Raw genomic sequence first — 18,691 nt, forward strand, 5'->3', positions numbered from 1 at the left:
TAAAAAAAACAATTTGATAAAAAAAAAAACTAACTATATGCAACAATTTGGTAAAAATAATACATTTCGGCAACATTTAGACCAAAAAATCTTATTTTCTTTTCCGACAAAAACTTCAAAAATCCTAATTTAATTTGTTTGTGTTTTTAAATTTATTTTTCCCATTTAAAATTTTGAATTAATATGTCACCCCTTTTATATTTTGTTAAATCCCAATACCAAATTTATTTCTAACCTCTTTTTTAAAAAAATTCGTTAACAAGGGGTATCAAACTTAAATGAAAATTGATGCTTAACATTTTTTTCTTCTCGAAATTGTTATATTCATAAAAAGGGTTGGTAGGGTATGAAACTTAAATGAAAATTGATACTTAACATTTTTTTTTCTTGAAATTGTTATTTCCATAAAAAAAAAAAAAAAAAAAAAAAAAAAACCACGAATAACAAACTAAATTAAATATTCGCGAGTTACTTGTCGAAAACTTTGTATTTTTTGGGTTAATTGTCGCCTGAGATTATTTTATTTACCAAATTGTCTCTTAAGATTAGCCTTTTTTTACCAAATTGGCAAATTGTCGCCAGAGTTAATTTATTTACCAATTTGCTGCTAAGGGTCTTTTTTATTTACCAATCTGGTCAATTGACCAAACACTTTGCTATAAAATTAAAAAATAGAATTTCATATTTGGAAAGCATAAATTAAAATTTGATATTTGGAAAACACAGGTTTAAAGATGGTTAACAAGGAATGTGTGAATGGTTGTTACCAAAAAAAAAAAAGTGTGAAGAGTGAAAAGTCCAAAATAGTGCAATTCAAAAAACGAAGCCAATATTTTTGGAAACATATGGTCGAGGATCAAAATTGAAACGCAAAAGCTAAACGCCTAGCCAAACACTGCCGAAAGATATGTGAAGAAAACTGGTTCAACTAATCACAGGGTCCATAGATGTTTACATGCTTGTGTTCCTAAACTACAAGATTATCATGATCAACTATCTTCTGTTGCTCCAATTTCATTAACAGAATTCCACATTGCCCATAATAAAAGCTTAAGGTAATTTGAAAACTACCACAGGGATAAAAGGCACCTCAACTTGAATTTCGAAAAAGATGATACATGGATTGAAATAACCAACAGCCATCATCAACTGATTCATTTCTTTTCAGCAACATTACTCTCAAGCTCCCTCCTAAGTTGCAGAGAGAAGTCATCGTTGACATCATCATCATCCCAATCGTCTTCCCACTGCTGTGTCACCTCCTTGCCTTCTTCCTTGCTATCCCACTCTGCAGTAATACATAAGAATATAAGGCAATAATTGTGAAAGAAAAGTGAGTATAAAATCCACAGGTCAAATGCAAAGCTCACTCTTCTACTTGCTGAAATGTCTAACTCAGCTGCAGCAGTACTAATTATCTCTTAATAACACCAATAACAAATTACCAATTCTGTGTGGCCTCAGCACCAGCATATAAACATGTACTCTAAAGATAACGGATTAACGGTAAAAATAATGCATGTGTTACATATAAATGACGAATATTAGTGAATCCATCATTGCATTGCAAAATCAAGTTCTATCAGGTCCTAAAAGCTACAAAGCATGTAAAATAGACTCAGGCGTTTTGGTGATGGATGCACACCTAGCTTCCTGGTACTACATTAATTTTATAATCATCCAACATACATATTCCCACTCACCCAATTATCGAACCATTTTGCTAATATGTATACTTTCTTAAATTTCTATACAAGGTCCATAAACTAGAACGAAATTCTCTTGAGTGGATGATAAAATTTTGATTGGAGATTCTTAAAAACCAAAGCCATGATAAAACTTCTTCAGGATATGAGTCTGAAACAGGTCCAGTTCTGACTATTGGATCATAATCTTGGAAAACATTAAATATATACTACTCAGAAGATATGGTATGCTCTATGCTGTGATAAATAAAAGCTACTAATAATTCTTAGTGACATACTTGTTATGAAAGGTTCCTTTATGAAAGACACTACCTCACATGTTTACTGCATCCGTAAAAAAAATAGAAAGAACTTAAGTTTTGAAGATATGAGTTGCACCATAAAGCCAATGGTATCAAGAGCTCAGTTGATGAAGCAAGGTGGAGAGATGTGCATCAACAGATGCAAGACACCACAAATTAAGTTTTAAATAAACAAAAAAAATGAAGGAATTGAGAAAAGAGGAAACAGAACAGTCTTATAAAAATAATGCAAAACATAAGGATGGGGGAACATTAAATCATCCAAACAACAAAGCAAGAAAGTAAGGAAGACGAACTGAAGGGTGCGAGAAGACACACAGAATGCAAGGCCAGAGGTAATTCTCTGAATCACAAGGCCAACGACTCCCGGTCTCAAGTCAAATTTGGTAATGCACCTTTAATTATAACACTTCTCTTATATTTCTTTCTCTCTTTAGGTTGACAGAAGACTTCAACATAACAAACTATCCTAATGGGCTCCCTAAAAAAGGTATTAAAATTTTTTAAAAAATAATCTTTTTCAATGGAAGGCTGCTCAAAAATACTTTCTATGGCAAGGTCAGCAGGGACACATTTCTCAATTCCCAGTAGCCACAAGGTGTAAACAGCATCATCATTAATTATTGTAGAGAGAGCTCATGACAATTTAACAATTAATCACTGCAACTGTCTACAGAAAATTAGGATATTATGGTAAAAAAAAAACAGAGAAAAGGGCAAAATGGGCTATTATTACTTACTGTATTTTCACCCTGCAGAACTTCTAGCTACATCTTTAGATGTAAAGAGAGGTACCCAGCCGATTATATCTTAAAACCACCAGTGGTAGAAAGTCGAAACTAGCTGGAATACTAATACACCCTATAGACAACCAACACAAAACCCTTATATTCCAAATCCTTCCCAACTTAGCCTGCGATTGACAAGCACTTCTCGTAGATAATGGTTTGTCGGACAGGTCTACAAGTGATCATACAATGGCTAGAGTAGAGTGACTTAGTTTCAAAACCCTCAAGTATGCTTTTAGGTTTGCATCCTATTTAAGGGATCAACATATAATCTCTCCCAAAGAAAAGAGCATGAGAGGGGGTCGCCAACCTACCACAACATATCCAAGGCCGTTTGTTGTGGAAATAGCTAATATACTATGCGGTATACTCTCCTTATACAAGCCGGAGAAATCCCAACTCTTAATTTGCCAATTTGAACCTGCAATTGTCAAATCTAATGCTTCCCCATTTGATCTGAAACATTCAATTAACTTGCACTACTCTAGAAAATTGGTCTATTAAATATGTCTAGAATAGAGTTTCTAAACGTCTTATTCCTCGATGCTTCTTCGAAGTTGCACCTAGTTTGGACTGGATCAGCACAAAATGATCGTCTATTTGGATAACTTGGAGAATCGGATCCCAGACAACTCACTATTACTAACTAATACGACAAGCCATAATCCACAAATTAAGGCCATTAGTTTCTCAATCAGATCATTACACAAACTATGTCTGTATAAGTACATTTCACATGCGTATAAGGTATTAAGTTCTAAGAATTACGCTTTCATTTAACTACTCAGCGCAACCATCTTCTTGCAAACTAGAAGGAAATCCTCATATCTTTTGGACAACTTCTCTCCTTTCAACAGTTGCCTTTTCAACTATCAGCCAAATCATTTTTATAACTTCTTTTTAAACAATAAAGTAGCTTAAGATTCTAGATGCATAGGTCAAATAATCAATAGAAAAAATGATGCATCCGTCCTCCAATAACAACAGGAATGGAGTTTGTGATCAATCTAAACAAGGTGATCACCACTCTTTAAATCTCCAAGGTATCAAACTAGTTGAATCATACATAATAAAGGGTGTTGCACAATTCAAACTGAATGCAATGTTTTAAAAATCACAATAATTAGTGAAATAGAGGGTATTAACAATATTCCACTTCGAACAAATTGAGCATCTGGAATCGAGTACTTTTAAGTTAAAAATTGAACATTTCAATTATGAATGGGCAGAGTCAACAGAGATTTTCCATCTAATTGAAATTAAGAAACATGCATATACTGAGTCAGGATCAAAGAAACAGCTATAAACCCTAAAATCCAATAACTTAGAAAAATCAGCATAAATCAAAACCTAGTAAATTAATAATTGGCTAAATTGTATCAAAAAAATCCACAATTCAATAGCATCAAAATATAGCAAAAATGTAATTTTAAAATTAAAAAAAATAAAGAAGACAATTGTTTCGAAATTATTACCGAGATCGATTTCGAACTCCTCGAATTCATCATCATCTTCAAACAGATCCATCTTAGCTTCTTCAGTAGCTGGTTTAGCCTCGTTAGTCGCCATTACCTAAAATGTACCATTACAATTACACTGTATGAAACCCTAATTTTACGAAAACTGGAATCAATATTCAATCAATAAGAGAAATTGAGGCTGAAAAAGAAATTAAGCGGCTAAATTACTCACCAGAAACAAATTAGGGATGAGGTGAAGATTTGGGCAGAGGAGAGAGAAAATATTAGTAGAGTATGAAGTAGAGACGCAAAATGTTGTTTAATTTCTACAGGGAACTAGAAACAAGTACTTGACGATAGACCGAGAGAGGAATAATAGAGCTTGGATTTTTGGAAAACAAGAAACTCCTTGTGTTTCGTAATCGCTATACTTTCTTTTTACCTTCTCGTTATGCATTGTATATTCCCTCGGTTACGCATTAGTTGTAACAATAAATTTGGCTCATAGTTTAAGAGATAGAAATAATAATAATAAAAAATAAAAAAAAGAGTAGTGTCGGTGGAATTGGTAGGAAAGAGAAATCTAATATCATATTAGATCACTAATACTTTCTCCGTTCTTTTTTTATTGCACCATAAAGGGTTTTACGCTTGCCAATGCATTACTTGACTATTAATATCTTTAATTATACTTTTATAAAAATTATAAAAAATTAATATTTGAAAAGTAAATTTCGAGACGAATGTAACTAGATCCCACATGACTATGTTTTTCCAAATGGATAAATCACAAAAGATGGTCAAAGAAAATTAAGTGAATAGTGTAAAAGTTCATATGGTGCTATAAAAGAAAAAGGGAGGAAGTATATAAAGTCGGTCTCGCAGCCAAACTACGAGATAGCGACACTTGAAATTCCAGTTTTTCGCCAAGTGTCGTGTCACGTAGGCGAAAAATAAGTATTATTGTGACACATATGATGTTAAGTAAGCGAATTTTGGATAAATTTTTTAAGATAAATTGTTGTATAGTGTTTTATTATCGATAGAATTCTAATATTTCATATATACAAAATTAATTATAACTTTTAATAAATATCTTATAGCTTAGTATGTACTATTTCCGTCATCAAATTCGTTTTAAAAAGTTCTTTAAAATAAGATTCATTTAAAATAGTAAAAATTGAAAATAATAATCCCACCTTTGTGACTTCTGCTCAAAATAATCCCACTTTTGAATAATCTAGGAATAATCCCACATTTCCCTCCTATCTGCACAAAACAATCCCGTTTACCTACAACTTGTTTATCAGGTTAATTTTTTTTTAATATTTTATCTTTACATCTCTCTCCTCCCACCTTCCATGGCAGCCTACTATGACCACCACCTCTCTATATCCACCGCCAAACCATAACCACCACCTCATCACAACTACCACACCACCACCTGACCCCACTCTACCCGAACCGGCAGACCTCCCTCCCAACTCAATCCCAGCCCCGAAACCCCTTTACTCACACACCGCACCAATTCAACAGAAGTCATATCACTCACTACACCTTCCCTTTCGCCAATCCACCTCTCCACAGCCAGCCACCACCCTTATCTACAGCAACAACAACATCAAATCATTCTCTAAACCCTAAAACTTCTCCCCATAACATCTCACAAGCATATTGCAACAATTAAATGGAGAAATGATGGGTATGTTGCAAGATAGGAGTAAAAATTCATGGGAAGAAGCATAAATGAAAACCCATTTGGTTAAATTGGAAGAACAAGAATTGAAGTTTCACGTTCTAGCATTGGAATTAGAAAACAAATGGATAAAATTCAACAGCAAAAAGGAAAGAGAATTGGAAAAATTGAAGATTGATAATGAAAGAAAAAGGCTTGATAATGAAAGGGTTATGCTTCTATTTGTTCGCGCGGCGGTAAAAGAGAGGGGCGGGGGTGAGGCTGCTCCGGCAAGGGTAGTCATGGGTGGGCTGGCTCCGTTCTGGTGGGGGATTGGGAAGAGGGAAGGCCGAAAGGGGAACAGGAAGGGAGGGGTCTGCATATTTTTGTTTTTTTATTGTGTTTTAATTATTTTTTAATTATTATACAAAAAATTAAAATTGAATCAATAAGATGATGACACATGACAAGTCACCTTGTTTTACAGGTTATCAAATTAACAAACCGGTTAAAGGACTATTTTAAGCAGATGGGGGGCAAAGGTGGGATTATTTCTAGATTATTCAAAGGTGGGATTATTTTGAGCAAAAGTGACAAAGGTGGGATTATTCTTTGCAATTTTTCGTTTAAAATATATTTAATCGCAAACTTTTATACGTAGCTGGTCAGACCATGTCACCAACTATTACAAGAGTTAATTCGTTAGTGCTATAAGGGTTATTTGATAAGTGTTATAGTGGTTACTCAATTAATATTATAGATAGGGTTTACTTAGTCAATGTTAGAGCTTACTCACTTACTATTATAGGGATTACTCGGTCATTTTTATAGGAGTTACTTTGTCCGACCAAATGGTGTGGCTAGCCGCATATAAAACGCATTGTTATTTAATATTTTTTTTAAAAAATAAGAGAATTAGTAAAAATAAGTTTTAACCAGTAATAAGTTCAATAAAAATAATTTCAAGTCAATAATTATACAGATATCTATTTACAAACAAAACTACAAAAAGTGCACTAATATAAGCCATATGATATCATATTCATGTAAAAATGTTATCTTAAGATTTTATCAACCATCTAGGCATCGCCTGAGCACAAATATATAAATAAAGTAGGCATTTTTCAGGAGCATTCGGCGCGCCACATAAGAAAAGGTATATTTTCGACCAATTAAAAATTAGATTTTTTTTTTTTAGAATTAAAAAATTCACTTGCCATCTAAACAAAAGTGAGAATGAGATTTAAAAATTTTGACACGTAAGTAAAAACAACGAATAGTGATTTATTAGGGGGTTAATTTATTTAAAAAACTAGAAATTATCTTTTAAAAAATCATCTTTAGATATAGGATTTATATATCTACCATTATAAGATAAATTTTAATAGTGTTTATGATAAGGAATAATAATTATTCCTTAATTATAATTAAATTAAAATTTGTGATATTTACCATTACAAATTGACACATCATACAACACCAACAAAATTTCGTATTAATACAAAAAATATTCTATCAGTAATTTTGTGTCAGTTTTATTAGGTCATCAATGGTTGGGTAATTCTTAGCTTAATTTTTAAAATCCATGTTTAAATGTATATTTGTGACTAATTCTTACATTGTGTTTATTTGGGATAATTAATGATTATAATTTTATGTTTTGTTTATTGAATTTTGTTTTTACATGCATATCTAATTTAATCAGATAATTAAATTCGAGCAAAAATGATTGAAAAATCGTTGTTGTTGATGTTGTCGGACATTCTCACCATATGGGTCAAGCAAAGGGTATTGTAAAGCCATGTAGGTTTGATCTTCAACTATGAAAAGAAACCAATTATTACTTATTTTATGTATTATGTGGTTAATCGATGGTGTATGTATTATGAATTAAATTAATGTTAATGGAAAACGGTCTTGTCATGAATCTGATAATGAAGATGATAAAGATTTTACCAACAAAACACTTAAAACATTAAAGGTATCTATCTAATTTTTCTAAAAATATTAGCTATTTTATTTTAAAAATAATATACTAATTAACCATTTAAAAATCTATTTATATTGCAAACTTAATTTCATGATCAAGATAACAAGTTTCATAGTGCGGAAGGATATTCAAGCTTCAAAATTATCATCCATTATGTAGTTTTTATATACTTCATAGAGGTATTATATCTTTATAAATCGTTTACATTTATTAAAATTTTTAATAAACCTTTTTAGTTTTTATTAATTAATTTTATGATTAAAACGAATTTTTTTTGATTTAGGTAGCTTTATCAAGTCATTAAATTAATATAATTTTTTATTTTTAGTTACAAGGTGATTAAGATGAAAATATTCCAATGCATAGATTTGATTTTGTACAATTACAATTTTTAGATCAATTTCACAACAATTATTCACTTCTTGGTAAATATATTAATTTATTTTGTAAGACTATAAAGATTAATTTTTATAAATTTTATTTTTTCTAACATGTTCTATTTATCCGCTTTTATTAGATAGAAGAGATATGGGTGTGAACATATTCTATCGAAATAGAAGATAAATAGTTATCAAAATATTTATTAGGGGAATAAATTCCATAAAATTAATAAAATTATCCTTAAAAAACAATAGCAAATTATCAAAAATATTATTAGTATGATCTAATCACAACAATTATTAAAAAATAAAAATTATCATATAAAATTAATGGTATGTAGATTTGAGAGTTTAATTTCAAGAGTAAAAAACAACGACTAATGATTTAGGATTTAAATTATTTTAAATAAAAAATATTATCTTTTTACATTAAAAATTTTATCTTAATATGTAATCAATGAAATATCATATTTACATTTTTTTTTGAAAGGTAGCATATTATTGTCATATAGCTAACAAAAATGAATAAAATACAAAACAACAATAAATAAAGCCTCATTATAAATTACATTTAAAAAAACATACTTTTTTAATGGGAAATAACATTTTAATTAGATTATCATGTGTTTTTTTTTTTTTTTGAAATTATTAAATAGTAAAATAAATAAAAAAAAACTTAATTTTTTTTATGCAAAATAATAATAAGAAAAAAACTTAGAGTCTATAGCAAAATATCTATTCTTGAGATTTATATATGAAAAATCGTGCATCGCACGGGCTTTCATCTAGTAATAAAATATTTGTGAAAGTAGGGTTAGTGGGAGAGAGAAATTATAAAATAATGGTGGGTTCTTTCCAAATATAGTAGTGTTGCAACTAATATGAAACAGCCAAAAATAGAAAATGTTGCAACTAATGCGAAACGGAGGGAGTAGTACGTGGTAAATTTATGTACATTCAATTATTGTATATCAAAAGTTAGGAAAATTAGCCAATTATTACCGCGTATTAATGTTATTTTGAAAATTACAAACGCAAATTAAAAATCTTGTGAATTACAACTGTAAATAATTTTTAAATTTTGATTTTACTACCAAAATCCACTTTACACCATTTATGACATTATTTTTTCCCCTTAACCCACGTTTAACCCTTAGTTAACCACTTGAACGACTTAAAATAAATAAATAAATAAAATCCCCCTAACTCATGGTTATCCCAACTAACTAACTTAACTAAAACCCCCCTTTCCTTTCTTTCTCTCATCAATCTTCTCTTTCACCATTGCTAAAAACCTTCCAAGCTTCACACTCCAAATTTCACACTAATTCTTCCCATCTATCTTCTAATTGCTTCAAGTAAACATTTAGGGCCTGTTTACATTTACTAAACTGAGTTGAACTGAACTCAACTGAACTGATTGGAGCTGAACTAAACTGAACTGAATTGAAATGAATATTTTATGAGAGAAGGAAATTAAGAGCTGAACTAAATTAAACTGAACTGAACTGATTGGAGCTGAACTGAACTAATTGGAGCTGAACTGAACTGAACTGAACTAAATTGAAATTAAGCTGAAGTGAACAAACCCTTAATTTGCTTCTCATAAATTGGTTTTATTTTTCAATTTTCGAATATTAGGGATTTTGCATTTAGGGTTTATGGATTACGATCTTGGTTGATTAATGTAGACACCTAAAAATGTCTCCCCAAAATCAAACCCGATGATGAACAACCTTTCACCTCCATTATTGGTCGGGTTGAGTATTTTCATCTTTGGAGTTATAAGATCTATATTCAATCCCAATACATCTCATAAACCAACCCAATTCTTAGCCCATTTCCCCAAACCACGGCTTATTTTCCACTTTTCGTGTCCACATCACAAAACCGAGCTAATTAATTTTGTGGCCCTATAGTTTTGATCCAAATATTATTTGGTTGGATAAACCTTTCAATATTCTTTCTAAGGATACATCATAAGCCCAATTCTGACTTAAAACGAAGAAGATATAAGCGAAATACTAAACTCGGCCCAAAACCGACACCCTTTCACTAAAATGGCCATATCTTAAAATATACAAAATATTTTGATGAGTGACATTTTTGGCACTCATTTGGTTCCTTTTTGGATGATTTTTATTTCATTTTATCTCTCCTTTCTTTAGTTTTCCTTAGTTTTATTCTTGTTTTCTTCATTTTATGCTTTTTGTAGTTAGTTTCTCTATTTTGTGCTTTTTCTAGTTTATTTGTTATTTTTCCCTTTTATTTGCTTTTTCTCCTTTGTTTGTAGGTTATGATTGATTGTCCAAGGATTCCCGAGCTTCCTCTCCATGATCTTTCATTGTTTTCATGCCTAAAGCTTGTGCAAGAAGCTTCAAGTCAAAGGTGGATCCAAGGGGCAAGCTTCAAGGCTTTGTATATGCCTTCCTCATGGCTTATACTTTTCAAGAAATTCAAGAAAGTTTCTGCCTACTTTGTCCTCCATCATCATCACCTAGGATGTGTGCACTGCTTGAGCTAGGACGAAGAGAAGAAGGGGGAAAGACCCAGGGTTGTGCGGGCGCACAAGAGGAGTGTGCGGCCGCACATCTGTCGTGTGCGGCCGCACATCAGGTGTGTGCGGGCGCACATGCCTGGGTGTGCTCCCGTGCGCACCATTCTCTCTCCTTCGAGCGCCCGCACCTACGTGGGTCTATTCTTGGGCATCAAAACCGACCTTCTCCTTTGTATATATAGTTATTTCCTTCTATTTTTGGGGTAACAAGTAATAATAGAATTAGATCATATTCTTAGCTTAGTTGAGAGCTTCTCTCTCTAGATTTAGGGGTTAGTTTTAGGAGTAGATTTTAGAGAGAGAAAGTGAAGAATTTCAATGGTGATTGAGAGATTGAAGATCCAATGGTGACAATTGTATTGGAGATCTACTCTATTATCAATGAGCATTTCTAAACTCTATCTCATTTATTGTTTTGTTTAGTATTCATGTTTAGATTGTTTGATTTTGATTAGATTTTGATGATTTGATGATTGATGTTTGATTAGAGTAATTGTTCTTCTTTAATTGTAGGTTCTTTGATTGTTGATTGTTGATTACTTTAGTTGTTTGTTGAATTGATGATGTTGCTAGAGTAGTTGTTTGGTTAGGGATTTGGTGAAGCTTGTATTATGTAATGGATTGATGTAGATTGGGGATTTTGATGGAGTTGATGATGTGATTAAATTGGTTAATTGATTGTGTGCATGTGTGTGTTTGATTTAGGCTTGATCACCCTAGTTATTCACACTAGATTGCATTGTAAGTTCACATTGATACGGACCATTGATTTGTGGCTTGCATTTACACGATTGAGGTGTCTTGTGATGTTTCCTAGCTAGAGTTTATCGTAGTTGACGCTAGTTGGACCTCTAGGAGAATAGCTTGATATGCTCTTTTGGTTGCATAATTGATCTTCCCTCACATTGCTTGACTTAGTCAACTTCCTAAACCAATTTGCTTTGTTCATTGCTAATATAAGTGAATCCTAATCCCTAGCATTTTATTTGTTTGATTTCTTTGTCTTAGTAGTTGTTAGTGTCCTCTTTTACCCTTTGTCTTCGACCTAGCTTAGGCACATAATTGGAAGCACTTAGACATTACCGTTCCTTTGGGTTCGACCCTTGACTTACCTCTATACTTGTATTTAGGTTTGTTGAGTGTTTATAAATTTTGTTTGGCTTAGGGAGAATTAGCCCAACGACCTAGTTTTCCCCACGTCATATTTTGACCCGATTCTAATTGTATTGAAAATTAGACTTGATAATCTTTCCAATGATATATTATATGCCTTATTCCGAGTTACAAATCAAAAGTTATCATAGTTTTAAAAACGCATAAAAACTAGAATTTGCCGAGTCACGGTATAAATGCCGCGCCACAGCGTGGCACAGCATATTTTCCGTGACAGGGTTTTTTTTTGGGCTTTTCTCTACGGCACCTTCACTTCTAGGGTTCCGTGCTTCACCCCTCATATTTTCTCTATAAATACAAGGCTGATTTCCTCAGTTTCAGGGCACCAAAAATCATTCTCTTTCTCTCTACACCAACAATCATTCTCCTCTCTCTCTCTTTAGCCTAAATACTAGCCTACCTATTCTCTCATAATACTTCCCCTAAGCATTTCAAGAAGTCCATAATTGACCCGAGGTTCCATCCTTAAACCAAGGCGTGAAAGGTAGAATTGACTGAGGGTTTGGACCAAATCAACTCGACTTTTGATTTATTATTTATTGAAGTTACTAACAATTTATTCATGATGTAGCAATTCAAGGAAATGCGGAACGTGAGTAATTTATTCACTTAATTACTCTTATTTTTATTCTTGTTGCTAATATCATGATTAGGTTTATTATTTTTGATTTGACTAACGATATTATTGTCAAATTGCTTCCAATGTTGATGTTTATTCTATTATTTATTGTTGATCACTATATTGCATGTTTAACGGGATTATGTAATTGAAAATCATGTCTAATTAGATAATTTGGACGACTGGTTTAGGTTCCTTTTTAATCTTGTTGTTTAATTGAAGTGGTCACAATATTCTAGAATTATATGTTGCATTAACATTCAACCAATTTAGCCTAATATTAGTTTGGAGCCAATTGAATCTTTGTTTTCATGCCATTGAGATCGCAGGAAATACTTTTCACTATAAGAATCGAGTAGAGGCCAATACGGGCGAATGTGACTCCATGACTCACTTCGTACCATCATCCCTGATCCTCCTTTCGTGGTTCCGAACCATATGGAGTTAGTAATCTCATGGATTATTAATGGGGTGTAACTTTCACAGGTCAATCGTTGTTGTCTTTCGTTGTCCCTTATTCGTGGTTGCCTTAAATGATCCGTGAACGATTTACAAGTTTCTTAAAACCTTGTTGGTGACTCCCTACTTTGCTTTGTCCCTAATCGTATGTCAATTCCCACTTCCTATGAGTGCCAAGCATATTCGCAACATGCTAACATAGGTGCGCTTTGAATGACGCCTACAATTAAAATAGGGGTTTTGCATATTTCTTTTAACTAATCTATCAAATAAGCATAACATGTGATTTGGTTTGGATTTTTAAATCAAATTGTAAATTCTATCCTATTCAGTCCTCCTCCATCAGTGGTCCTTCCTTTTTCCTTCATTGCTCGAATTTTTGGTCAACTTAGCTTTGTCAAATATTCGTTGCTGATCAGATAAGAAGTTTCATCACTTTGAAGAGTGTTCTTTAATGCAGTTTGAAGATCAGAGGGTCAAAGTGAAGAAATGAGAGTGAAATTTGGGTTGGGTCAGTTGGGGTAACAATGGGTTAGGGGGGACTTTATTTTTCTTTTTTTATTGGGTCGTTTAAATGTTTAACCAAGGGTTAAACGTGGGTTAAGGGGGAAAGATGACGTCATAAATAGTTAAAAGTTGAGTCTGGTAGCTTAGTAAAATCAATTTTTATAAAATTTTGTGCAATAGTAATTCACAAGATTTTTAATTTGCGATAGTAATTTTTAAAGTGACATTTATACGCGGTAGTATATGGCAAATTTTCCCAAAAGTTACCCATATTATCATAAAAGTTACCCTTAGTCCCATAAAAGTTACTGTTATTACCTAGTTACTTTTATTCTCACAAAAGTACCCTTAAACAATCAAAAGCTACCCATTTTATTTAGCTACTTTCATTATACACAGAATTACCCTCTAACTTTTAAAAGTTACTCATAAACTATAAAAGTTACCCACATTGCTTTCTTTTTTCTTCCCGCCACAAATTAAAGTAAATTATTGTACACCTGTAGACATCTAATTGTGTTTCCTCGAAAACAAAACCCAGTGAGGAATACCTTTCACGTTTTGATTGACGAGTTTGGTAAAGAGTTGAAGATTCTTGCAAAGTTTCCTTAAGCCTTAACCATACTTCTAACCTTACCCAAAGTGTTTTTTTTAATGATTTTTTTTTTATCTATCATTTTGTGTCTTTAAACCCTAAATCATTTGTTTCGTATCCTTAAAATCTTTCATTTCGTGTCCAATCATAAAAACATCCAAACCAGATTATTTTGGTCCATAATCTCAGTCCAATTATTGCTTAGTTGGATCGCAAAATATATGATTTAATACCAATTAAATAAATCAACAATATATTTTTTAATAATGAACATTTTATACAACTGAACATCCTTTACTATAAAAAAGAACATTTTATACAACTGAACAAACACAAAAATATGTATTAATTAAAAAAAATGAACATTTATTTTATAAGAATGAACATCAAATGACATGAAAATGAACATTTATTTTATAAGAATGAACATCATACTACATGAAAATAAACATTTGAATATTGAGAAATACAAAATTATTGTAACTATGTTCAGTTAGAAAATATCATTTTTGTTATAGTAAATGTTCATTTTGGTAGTGACTTCATATATACGTAGCTAGGCTCGACCTCAGCTATTAACGACTAGGGGTGTTCAGATCCGGGTAACCGAAATGCGGGTACCCAGATCTTCGAGTAGTTGAAAAAACGGTGCGTGTCTCGACCCGATAAAATCGCGTACTCGGCTTTCGGGTACCAGGTTTTATCGGGTCAGGACACGAGTACCTGGATTTTTTCCTATTTTCCTTTCTAAATAATACTTCATACAGTATGAAGTAATAATTTGATATACAAATATCATTAGGAATAACAAAGAACTCTTTCGAATTACAACCCCAATCAAGATCCCTAACAATGAATTAGTCTAATTAACTATATAAATCATTTAAAATTAAGATTAATTGTATAATTCCCAAAAAAAAATTAACTGGAATTTTTTTTTAAAAAAGAAAAGATTATATAGTATACACATTGTATAGTAATCACTAACAAATCCCAATTTCATAAAATTCATCCATTTATAAAATTAAGGCAAAATTTGCCTTAACACTCTGAACTATACCTTGGGTGCACCCAGCACTCGGTAATTTGCGTAGTAGCCAAAACGCCACAAACTAATGGCTTGGGTGCAGAGCACACCTCTAGTGATTTTCCCGCCACCATTCTCGCCAGAGCTGGTGAATTAAATTTTTATTTTTCGATTTGCGTGTCAAAAAATGCCCCGTAAGTATTTCGGGGGTCATTTTAACCCTTAAGGATCCAAATTGAGCTCAAAATAAGCATAAAAATAACGTACGTGATTCGTTTAGTGTGTTATAAAATATCTCGATTTGCGTTAGATTGTTTTTTAAGCCGAATTAAGTCATTTATGCTAGTTTTTTTTGCTTATTTTGAGCTCAATTTGGATCCTAAGAGTCAAAATGACCCCTAGAACTTTTACGGGATATTTTTCGGCACACAAATCGAAAAATAAAAATTTATTTCATCGGCTCTAGCGAGAATGGTGGCCAGAAAATTCACTAAAGGTGCTCTTTGCACCCAAGCCATTAGTTTATGGTATTTTGGCTACTACGCAAAGTACAGGGTGCTGGGTGCACCAAAGCCATAGTTCAGAGTAGGGTTTTATAGAAGTTTGGTCTGGACCGTAACCAAATTGCATTTAGTGGTTTGGTTTGGTTTACGGTTTATAAAATTATGGTTTGAATTTGGATTTTTTGGTAAATACGGATTACGGTTTGCTTTGGTTTTTTAAAAATTATAAACCAAACCAAACCATAAACCAGTAAACAATATTTTAATATTTATTTAATTTTAAAATAAATTAAAATAATTTTTATATTGTACAAAAATAAAAAAAGTAAAAAAATCGAAAGATTAAAAATCAAAATACAACATAGTAGTGTACGATTAGTAGGTTAGTTTTAGGGTTATTATTTTATTTAGGGTCAAACTATTATGTGTTAGCACTCGATTGTTATTTTTAATATAATACAATTTAATCTGGTTTTAAACTTTATTGAAAGTTAATTTTTAGAAGAAAAAAAACATCGTCTCATTATAAACCGCACTAAACCGGATTCGCTCTTCACTCATGCCCATCATGAATATGCTTCATCACCTGAAAAGATTCTTTTTACTTTATCCCCACTACCCGCCATTAAAAATGGGCCGTCGTAGACCAAGATAAGACAAGGCCAAACAAACATACAAACACACAATTAGCAATGTTGAGTACATAAGCGTAAACGGTACACACTAACATGCTTTCGTCCTATCAGCACACAACTTACCTTGTTGCACCTGTTTATAAGCATACAACATACAACACAACCAACCAATAAATAGATAAATAAATTGCTTATTTAATTTGATTACGCATCGAACGAGTTTCCCACCAATTCCCCGCCGTAAAGAATTGAGGTAAACTACACTGGGAGCTAATTGGGTAGGCCAACGTTACATGAAAGTGACGAATGTCCCGCGTATAAAATATAAAAGAAAAATACAGCATCCTATACTTCTAGTAGAAGATATGGTTAAATATAAAACCCCATAACTCCCCTTATATGTTCATACTCAAGGTATATACGCTGCTAGAGTTTTGGTGCATAATCTCTTTCACTTTACGTTGTTTACATATTTTTATACTTGGTGATGACTCTCAAACTATAACACAATCAATCATAATAAATCATTCGAGCAATCAAACATACAAATTTAATTAGTGATCACATAAACCTTTTTAATTTAAAATAAATAAATAAAATGGATTTTAATTAAAATAAAGCTTTTGAACTGATTAAAATACCATTAATATTTCATTTCAAATTATTTAAATACTTCATAAAATAATATTTTAAAATAATATACGTATAAAAATATGGGGTATTATAGCATGCAAGCTTAGTCAGAAAATACGGAGTGAATTATAAGGGAGATTGAGAGTGGTAGTAGTGGCAATTCGGAGGAGTGATTGGAGCAAGAGTTCACCGGTTTTGGATAGACGACGATGAGATTCATAAGTGATACTCTCCTTGTATTATTCTTCTTAATTTCGTACTATTATTTTCATTTTGATGAACTTGAAGTTTTGATTGATTTTAAGTACTTTGTGGTATAATTTTTTTTTTATTGATTTTCTAAATTCAAGTTTGGTTTAATATTCGAATTACATTGTTCAATCAGTTTATAATTGAATTTCATGCTTAATTTTCTATCTTATTATGTGTGGAGTACAATTAAATGCTAATTATGTGGTTTGGCCTAGTTTAGATTGCATAATATTAGTAGTACTAATCTAAATCGAGGTATGCGAATGGTTTTAGTTTAGGTTGAAGTGTAATTCGATCGAATTGGATTAATTACTTATGTGTTAGTATAATTAGGATTAATGATGTCCTATATCAAATGCTTCTTGATTTGGCTATTATAGGTTGAGATTATATTTACAATGGAAAAGTCTAGTTTAGAGTTAGTATTGCCCTAGTTCAATACTAATTATTAAACAGGGAAGGACAAGGAAATTAACTATCTAAATTTCTACAATTAATCTATTTTACCATTCGCGTTTATTTAATTTAATTGGAGATTTGCGGCTAAATGCTTAATTTTATCACGGTGGAAGTTTTTCGGCTAGCTTGTCATTATTTGTTTTTATTGTCTTCATCTATTTGCTCCGATTCTCAACCCTTATGTGAATATGTTTATATTCGTTTTTAATGTATGTAAAGTGTATAATAGTGAATTAGTCAAACCTTTGGATTCTGGAAATTATAAAAGCTCCTCATCGGATCGGCCCTTTCTTACCCTTTTACTAGTTGTTTATGTTTTTAAAGACTAAAGATAGGTTTTTAATTTTATATGGTAAACGACACAAATCAATAAAGAAAGTGAAAAGTGCAAACTTCCTTGTAAACACCAGATTGTGTCTCCCTAAAAACCAAACCCAATAATGAGTATCTTTCACATTTTGATTAACGAGTTTGGTAAAGAGTTGAAAAGTCTCGTGAAGTTTCCTTAAGCTTTGACCTTAACCTTGACCTTTCCTAAAATTTTTTAAGTCAAACTCATTCATTTCGTGCCTTTAAACCCAAAATCATTCATTTCGTGTTAAAATCATTCATTTCGTGTCCAAGTCATAAAAACATCAAATCAAGTTATTTTGGTCCATAATCTCTATCCAATTATTGTTTAGTTGGATGGGGTTTGAAAAGAGCTTTCCAACAATATATTATAAGCCTAAATCCGACTTGTAACGAATAAGTTATGACTAAAATATCGCAAATTATAAGATGCACTGTGGTGCACCTTAAACTGTGTGCTCCACCACTAGTTTGACGCCATGTGTTTAGTAGTTTGCCAAGTGCAACTTTCTTCTTTCAAATCTCAACGTTCTTCCCCTTTCTATTTCGCGCCTTCATTCCTTTTTCAATTATTTCCTTACTTCTCAATTTCTTCTCTTTAATTCTCTTCTTCTTAAACT

General features: G+C 31.9%; 1 protein-coding gene across 1 annotated transcript; it reads right to left on the reverse strand.

Annotated features, from left to right (window-relative positions):
* Nucleotides 1-904: 904 nt before the first annotated feature.
* LOC145568900 (protein DELETION OF SUV3 SUPPRESSOR 1(I)-like) lies at nt 905-4,646 on the reverse strand. Its single transcript, XM_081628281.1, has 3 exons — nt 4,489-4,646; nt 4,272-4,368; nt 905-1,288 (listed from the first exon to the last, which is right to left on the reverse strand). The coding sequence occupies exons 2-3, from the start codon at nt 4,363-4,365 to the stop codon at nt 1,155-1,157; spliced, it is 228 nt and encodes a 75-aa protein (XP_081484407.1). The 5' UTR covers nt 4,366-4,368; nt 4,489-4,646; the 3' UTR covers nt 905-1,154.
* Between the last annotated feature and the right edge of the window lie 14,045 nt (nt 4,647-18,691).

Source organism: Chenopodium album, chromosome 11 (assembly GCF_948465745.1).
Source record: "Chenopodium album chromosome 11, dcCheAlbu1.1, whole genome shotgun sequence".
In the NCBI taxonomy this organism is placed as follows: Eukaryota; Viridiplantae; Streptophyta; class Magnoliopsida; order Caryophyllales; family Amaranthaceae; genus Chenopodium; species Chenopodium album.